General features: G+C 31.2%; 1 protein-coding gene across 1 annotated transcript in view; it reads left to right on the forward strand.

Annotated features, from left to right (window-relative positions):
* LOC112529311 (AAA-ATPase ASD, mitochondrial-like) overlaps positions 1-5,952 on the forward strand; it is a 20,151-nt gene extending 14,199 nt beyond the window's left edge. The window contains exon 2 of the mRNA XM_025140535.1: positions 5,570-5,952. Within this exon, the coding sequence (XP_024996303.1) occupies positions 5,570-5,732 (163 nt within the window). The 3' untranslated portion in view covers positions 5,733-5,952. The remainder of the gene's footprint in view (positions 1-5,569) is intronic.
* Positions 5,953-9,007: the final 3,055 nt, after the last annotated feature.

Here is a 9,007-nt window from a genome sequence, read left to right on the forward strand (position 1 = left end):
CTATAAAAATATGTAATTATTAATAATTCATATTAATTAAAATATTAAAAAACAAAGAAAAATCAATAATTTATATTAATTAAAAAAAGATAAAAATAACAGTAAACAAAAAAAATGATGATTAAAGTAGGGATGCCATTTTTTTAATTAATCTGGATATCCAATTCGTTATGCGAGTCGACTAATTCCAGGGCGATCATCTACTTTGCAGATAGCCTAGGATTACTGTATTTGAACCTCCGTAGCCAAAAAGGAATTTTTATTCCTCATTGAATTTAAATCTGAGACCTACTGATATTTTTGACCTTTAAGTTAAACTCAAATCAATCAAACACGATCCTAAAGGTGCCAGATTTGATAGTCTTTGTAATGTTAAGGGAGACTTTTCGGAACTTAAGTTATTCCTGATATTGGATCACTCCAACAACCACATGAGCAGTCAAAGTCAAATATAAATCTTGGGTCCATAAATTAATTGATAAAATGCCAACCGTTGGATTATTTATATATATCTATATATTACTTCTAATTTATGTATATTATAAAATAATCAATATTATATTATAAAACATTTGACAAAAAACTTTTAAAAACCATTTTTTATGTATAAAATATTATTTATTGATGCATACTAATTAAAATTTAAGATTACAAGTAAATTATGTATAAATACAACTTATTAAAGCTTCATATTTGAATTCGTGTAACTAACTGGAAATAAATATAATCAAATATTGGATAAATATCTCATTTTAAATATAAAAAATTTAAAATATAATTAGGATAATAATTGGTTCTAACAGAATACTTAGTTATTATCTTTATAAAAAAATATAATATTAAACTTAAATTAAATTTCTTTGTTACTAAACATAAATTAAATTATAATTAAAAAAATTGAATTAAGAAAATTACACCAAAACACAAAAACTTTTATAAAGATTAATTTAGTACTGATATCGATATATATATATATATATATATATATATATTTCAAATTTATATTTTATTCAAAACTAAAAACACTATCGTTTTCTTAAAACCACATAAAACTGTATTATATCAACATAAAAAAGGAATTAAACGAAACATTGAAATTGAGATGTATTTCGATGTATTGCACGAGTACCCTTCTAGTTCTAGTATTTGTAAAAGCATCTCCATCAACTATACTATTTAAAAATCTTAAGAAAAATTTACTTCAACAACTATGCTATAGAATACAGAAATATAGAATCCATGGATGTGGATTAGAGATCTACTTTACTTTAATTCGAATCACGTACATCATTTAGCTATTTTGTGTGTTCTTGATTTGAATCAAACAAGGAATACACGTTTTACAGTGATTTCTTATAATTCTTTACAAAAAATATATATCCGAGTCTTTATATCATATAGCTATTTTGGCACGAATAAACAAGATGAATTGTAAAAAAAGACTTGTGCCACTTTGACGTTATCAAGTGAAGAGGCAAATCCATAAAAAGTTCGAAACATGATACAAAAACAGTTTAACTAAAACTGATATTTAAATAGCTTTTGGAGGAAAATAAATGGTTTTTTTCTTTTTCAATTTTTATCTGCTACTCTAATCAAAAAAATAAAAACAAAAAAGTGATTCATAGCAACCTATGGATAAGTCATTTACCGTTAAAGTTCCTGAAAGAATTTTTGTACGGTTGCAATATATAATGTTGGTCAGTGTTATTTGCACCTCTTTTAATGTCATAATCAGATCAAGTCCTGCATTGAAAATGTAAATGCATGTTTTGATATTGATTTGTATGAGAAAAAATCATTTGATAGAGGTGTATTTAGTAAACTATAGGGCCAACAAAAATGCTTTGGATTTCAAAAAAAAAGCAACAAGTTTATTTATAAAAAAAAGCCTTTTTTTATTAACCTGGATATCCAACCCGTTATGCGAGCCAACTAATCTTAGGTCGACCACTTGCTTTGCAGATAGCTCGGAGTCACCGTATTTGAACCTCTGTGGCTACAAGAGAATTTTTATTCCTCCTTAGATTTAAACTTGAGACCTTCTAGTATTTTTAACCTTTGAAACCAAACTCAAACTAATCATACACCACCTTAAAGATGATTAAAATATGGTATCCTTGAGAAGCAAGAAAATGAATGATGCAAGGACCATGCAGTCATGGTTGATGATGACCCTATTCTTGGGAAGCTTCCTCTTGTCTTAACCTTTCACATGAATCGGTAGCCACGACGAAGGTCGCCCGCCCCTTCTGCACTTTTTCCCCAATTTTTTATATACCCCTTTCTATATAAAATAATAAAATACATAAAATTTAATTTAATTTATTTTTCAATTTTAACCCTTTAATATTTTCAGTTTTAATCCTTTAACTTTTGTAATATTTTCTTATTATATTTTTATGTTTTTAATTTTTAATATATATTATAATTATATAAATTAATTAACTTTATATTATTATTAATTAATAAAGTATTAATATTCTTTTAATAATTATATAAATTAATTAATTTTACATTATTATTAATTAATTAAATACTAAGAATACGTATTCTTCTAATAATTATATAAATTAATTAATTTTAGATTATTATTAATTAAGAAAGTATTAAAAATACGTGTTTTTAAATTTTATATTTGTATATCATTTTTTATACACTTTATACCTTTATAAATATCGTTAAATTTCTTTGTTTTTTTATTTATTTTATATATCCTTGTTATATTTATATTATTATGTTCATATAATTGATTTTTTTTTATTTTGAAGGTATTGACGAGACGATTATAATAATGTAACTTGTTTTTTTAATGTATTTTAGTTTAATATACGATTATTATGTTAATGTGATAAAAGTGTAAAACAAAAAATGAAAAAGTAAGGGATGTACTAAAAAATTAAATAAATATAATGATATAAAGTGTAAGTGATAAAAATATTCTTTTGTAATATATATCATATAATAATATAATTTAAATAAAAAAACTATTTAATATTAATAAATTTCGAAAGTATTGAGGAGACAATTTATAATGGTATAACTTGTTAAAATAAAAACATATTTTTAAATTAATATACAATTATGTATGTTAATGTGATAAGGGTGTAAAACGAAAAATAAAAAACAAAGGGACATACCATAAATTACATAATTAACTACAAGAGTATAAAGTATAAGTGTTAAAAATATTTTTTCGTAGTAATATATGATATAATAAGATAATTAAATAAAAAATATTCAATATTGTACTTATTTTGAAGGTATTAACAAGACGATTATAACGATGTAATTTGTTAAAGTTAGAACGTGTTTTTTAACATATTTTAGTTGATATATAATCATGTATGTTAATGTGATAAGGATATAAAACAAAAAATAAAAAAAAAAACTATAGAAATAAATTAATTAACTATAGAATATGAAGTATAATTTCAAAATTAAAAAGTATATTAAAAAATGAGTATGTAAGATGAACAAGATGAATAAAGGGTATGATAATGCTTTCTGAGAGGTTAATTTCGTTGTTAGATCTAATTTAGTTAATATAAAATTATGTATTTTAATATGATAATGATGTATAACGAAAATTGAAATATTAAATGATGTACCATAAATTAAATAAATAACTATAAAAATAAAAAGTGTAAATATTAAAAATATTTTTTCATAGTACATATAATATATAACAATATAAATAAGTCAAAAACTATTCAATATTGGGTTCATTTCGAAGGTATTAACGAGACGATTATAATACTGTAACTTGTTAAAATAAAAATGTATTTTTTAAACATGTTTTAGTTGATATATGATTATGTATGTTAATTTAATAAATATGTAAAATGAAAATTTTAAAAGGAATGGACGTAAATTAAATTAATTAACCAATTAAAGGGGTATCAAATGTAAATTTAAAATTAAAATTTTAAAAAATTGGGGTTCATGTGAAGGGGGGAGTAGGGGGAAAGATGTGAGAAGGAGGGGATGAAAAGTGAGGTGGGGTATCAATATCGACCACCTTCTATAAGCCACCATCACAAGATTACAAAAAACAAAGACTTGACTATTCATTGCTAATTAAATGCCACTACCCTAAATTACTATAAATTAAGATGTGATATATACATACATACACATACAACCACACTTTTCTCATCAACTTCTTAAGAAACCACTTTCCCAAAACCTTTCTGTGGCTTGTTAGCCGGAAGAAGATGATGGGAGATATGACTCAGTTAGGATCTGTAATGGCCGGAATTATGTTCGTTTGGGCAATATTCCGGCAACTGTTCCCTGAGGAGTTCCGAAGAGATTTCAGAAAATATACAAACAAGGTTATTAGTTATATCTATCCTTATGTTGAAATCACTTTTCATGAATACCAAGTAGATGGCTGGTTCGAACGAAGCAAAGCGTTTGTTTCCATTGAACGGTACCTTAGCACCAACTCCTCCACCACTGCTAAAAGGCTCAAAGCAAGCGTGGTCAAAGACACTGAATCCGTTGTTCTGAGCATGGATGACTACGAAGAGGTTACAGATGAGTTCCAAGGCATCAAGATTTGGTGGACTTCGAGCAAAAATTTCCCCAAACAACAGGCTCTCTTTTCGTATCGTGGTGAAGAGGAGAAGAGGTACTACAGGCTCACTTGTAAAAAAGAACACCGTGACATCATCACAAAAGTTTACTTGAAACATGTACTTGATGAAGGGAAGGCTATTGCAGTAAGAACAAGGCAACGAAAGCTTTATACCAACAACAAGAGTGAGAATTGGTATGGTTACAAGAGGACAACGTGGAGCCATATCGTATTTGAGCACCCGTCTACCTTTGATACTCTTGCCATGAACCCAAAAAAGAAGAAGGATATTTTAAATGATCTTATGACCTTTAGCAAGTCGAAAGATTATTATAAGAAGGTTGGTAAGTCATGGAAACGAGGGTATCTTCTTTATGGTCCACCAGGAACTGGGAAGTCTAGTATGATTGCTGCCATGTCTAACCTTCTCGAATATGATATCTATGATCTTGAATTAACCTCGGTTAAAGATAACACGGATTTGAGGAAGCTACTCATCGATACATCAAGTAAGTCCATAATTGTGATAGAGGATATCGATTGTTCACTTGATCTAACAGGTCAGAGAAAGGAGAAAAAAGAAGAGAGTGAAGAGGAGGACAAGGATCCGGTTGTGAAAAAGGCCAAAGGAGGAAAGGATAAGGATGATAAGGGAAGTAAAGTGACTTTATCTGGTCTCTTGAACTTCATTGATGGGTTATGGTCGGCTTGTGGTAGCGAGAGACTGATCGTGTTCACAACCAACTACGTCGAAAAGCTTGACCCTGCTCTCGTTAGGAGAGGAAGGATGGATAAGCATATCGAGCTGTCTTACTGTTGTTACGAAACATTCAAGGTTCTCGCAGGAAATTATTTGGATCTTGAATCACATGAACTCTTTGCAACCATTAGTCGACTCTTGGAGGAGACGAACATGACTCCGGCTGATGTTGCCGAGAATTTGATGCCAAAGTCAGATGAAGAGAATGCTGAGAGTTGCTTAAACAACCTGATCAAATCTCTAGAACTTGCAAAAGAAGAAGCAAGACTGAAAGCTGTGGAGGATGCCAAGATCAAAGCTGAGGAGGAAGCAGGCAAAAAGAATGACGAAAATGGTGAAAATGTACAAGACAGTGATGCCAAATTAGGTGATGGACAAGGAAAGTGTTAAAGTTAAGTTAGACATGATAGTTAAAGTTAGTTATTATCGTGACAGTTAAGTTGGTTACAAAAGAAACAGTTGGGACGTTTCATGAAGGGGTGTGTTGGTTAAGATAGATTGTGTCGTTTGGATCAAAGGTTGCAGTCCTTTGATCATCTATTTATTCTGTACATGTATTGTTTCATAATTGATGTTGTTCAATAAAAATAAATATTATGTTTTGTGTATCTATGGTTCCAACATTCTGGTATCAGAGCATAGAAAATGGCATCGACCTCAAACGAACTGTTACATCATCAACTTCCTAAATTAAATGGAAGAAATTACCACCAGTGGAGTATACAAATGAAGAGTCTTGTTCGAATCTCAAGAATTATGGGACATAGCCGAACAGGGATTTGAAGAAACAGAGGAAATAGATGATCTTACACCTGAACAGGAAGAAAAAATAAGGGAATTAAGAAAGAAAGATAAAAAGGCTCTCTACACCATCTATCAGGCTGTAGATGAGATTATATTTGAAAGAATATCCTACACCCTTTCATCTAAGGATGTGTGGGATACATTTCATAACACTTACCGTGGGGAAGACAAAGTCAGAATAGTAAGACTGCAGACCCTCAGATGTGAATTTGATGCCCTCAAAATGAAAGATGTCGAGACAATAGAAGAATTCTACAACAGGGTTGTGTTTCTGTTGAATCAACTCAGACTGAATGGTGAAAATATAGATGACACAAGCGTAATTGAGAAGATCCTAAGGAGCCTAACTAGGAAGTTTGAGTATGTTGTTGTGGCTATTGAACAATCCAAGGACCTCTTGACACTCTCACTGGAAAGTTTGATTGGAACACTTCAGTTTCATGAATTGAGAATGAAGCAGTTTGATACCACTCCATATGAATAAGCATTTCAACTTCAATCCTCAGGAAACCAAGACAAAAATAGGACCTATGGGAGAAATCAACAAAGGGATTTCAAAGGTAAATACATGAACAGACCAGAGAACCCTGTGCAGTGTATCACTGCCAAAAATTTGGCCATATAGCCAAATTTTGTAGAAAAAGGCTGGCAGAAGAAGCAGACAACAACTTTCATGATGTTTAATACTCAAGAGACAATTGTTAGAAACTGGTATATCGACAGTGGTTGCAGTAACCACATGTCTGGAAACAAATACATCTTCTCTCATATAAATGAAACATAGAAAAGAAAGGTGAGGACTGGTGATGACAGGAAATTGGCAGTAAATGGAATAGGGGATATACTGGTTGAAACAAATAATGGACAAATGAAGATTACAAGTGTGTATTATGTACCAGGCTTGCAACACAATTTACTTAGTGTGGGACAGCTTATACACAAAGGATTTGACTTACACTTCAAAAATAGACTATGTGAGTGGAAGGATCAAGAGGGAAAACTCATGGGAAGGATCAAGATGACAGAAATTAGAATGTTCCTTTTGAATCTCATAGAAGAGGGATTGTTTTCTCTCAATATATCTACCAAGGATCATTCCATGTTATGGCACCACAGGTTCGGCCACACAAACCTTGGTTACTTAAGTTACATGCAAAGACATAATTTAGTTAAAGGGATGCCAAGCCTAAATAAAGTGAAAGACATTTGTGAGGGATGCATGATTGGAAAACAAAGAAGAGAGCCATTTCCACAACAAGGAGTATGGAGAGCATCTAAACCTTTAGAGCTAATCCACACAGATGTGTGTGGACCAATGAAGACACTTTCAATTGGTGGAAACAGGTATTTACTAACTTTCATAGATGATTTTAGTATAAAGTTATGGGTCTATTTTTTGAAAGAAAAATCAAAAGTCTTTGAAATCTTCAAAAACTCCAAGACTTACATTGAAAACAAAGTGGATATGTGATCAAAGCTCTTAGATCAGATGGTGGAGGAGAGTATAACTCCACTTACTTTCTTGATTTTTTAAAACAAAATGGGATACATCACCAAATGACTACTAGGTACACACCACAACACAATGGTGTGGTTGAAATACTGAATAGAACCATTATAGAGAAGGCAAGAAGTATGCTTAAAAGCAAGCACTTAGATAACTCTTTTTGGGCAGAAGCAGTAGCCTGTGCATGTTATCTTATGAATAGGACTACTATAAAAGGACTCACTGATATGACACCACAAGAGGCTTGGACCAGCAATAAACCCACAGTTGGTCATTTTTGAACTTTTGGATGTCTAGCATACTTCTTTATCCATGAACAAATGAGAAGCAATCTAGATGAAAAATCTGAGAAAACCATCTTTATTGGTTATAATAACAAGTCTAAGGCCTATAAGTTGTATAATCCCATCACAAAAAGAACTATAGTCAGTAGGGATGTTGTCTTTGAGGAGGATAAGGAATGGAACAACTCATCTGATAGTGGAAATATAGAGACACACAGCCCACATTTCACAGCTGTTGATGAAGAAGAAAAGGACAGTTAACAGAACCTAAGTAACCATGATCCTAATCCTAATTTAGAACCTCCTATAATTCTTCCAACTCCTCAAACTCACAAGAAACCTCTATTGAAAGTCCACCTAGAAAAGGATATAGAAGCTATGGGTCCCGTAAGGGTCTACAAGAAGAGAAACAGTTTGTAGAAAGGGGGGGGGATGAATACAAACACAATATTTTCAAATTTAAAATATATATTGATAGAGAAGATCAATACAGATTTTACAAGACTGTTTGCGAAAAGATAAGGTAATGAAAACCTATCTAAACAATCTTTGGTTACACACAGAGCTTTAGCAAATACAAGAAAAGAKAWTGCTAAAAGAAAGATCCTTTACTTAAGCTAGAAGATGCTTGAAGTAAGAATAAGTTTAGAGAGAGATGTGCGCTCTTTGCATGGAGAAGAAACACTTCTATTTATACCCAGTGCATTAAATGATCATTTAATGCAATATGGTAGGTTTAGAGTGCGTATCAAACCTTAAGAGGAAGACTTGTCCTTTGCTACAGTGAATAGTACAAAAGCACTATTTTTGAGCAGACATCTTTGCCTAAAGTTGGTGGACAACGAGTCGACTAATCGGCTCCGTACCGTACTAACTTTTGTAAGGGTACGGGTTTGTCCTTTGTGTACATAAGGACAAGACAACAACAATCGTGCTAAGCAAGCTTCATTTGATCGCTGCATGCTAGAATGACCTGGAGGTCTCATCATCATTCACTGAAGCTAGAGCAGTCTTCACACATGTATAGACAGGCTTGTAATCACTGAATACCGCTTCAGATCACGTACTCG

The sequence above is a fragment of the Cynara cardunculus genome (assembly GCF_001531365.2).
Source record: "Cynara cardunculus var. scolymus isolate 2C chromosome LG 16, CcrdV1, whole genome shotgun sequence".
Lineage (NCBI taxonomy): Eukaryota > Viridiplantae > Streptophyta > Magnoliopsida > Asterales > Asteraceae > Cynara > Cynara cardunculus.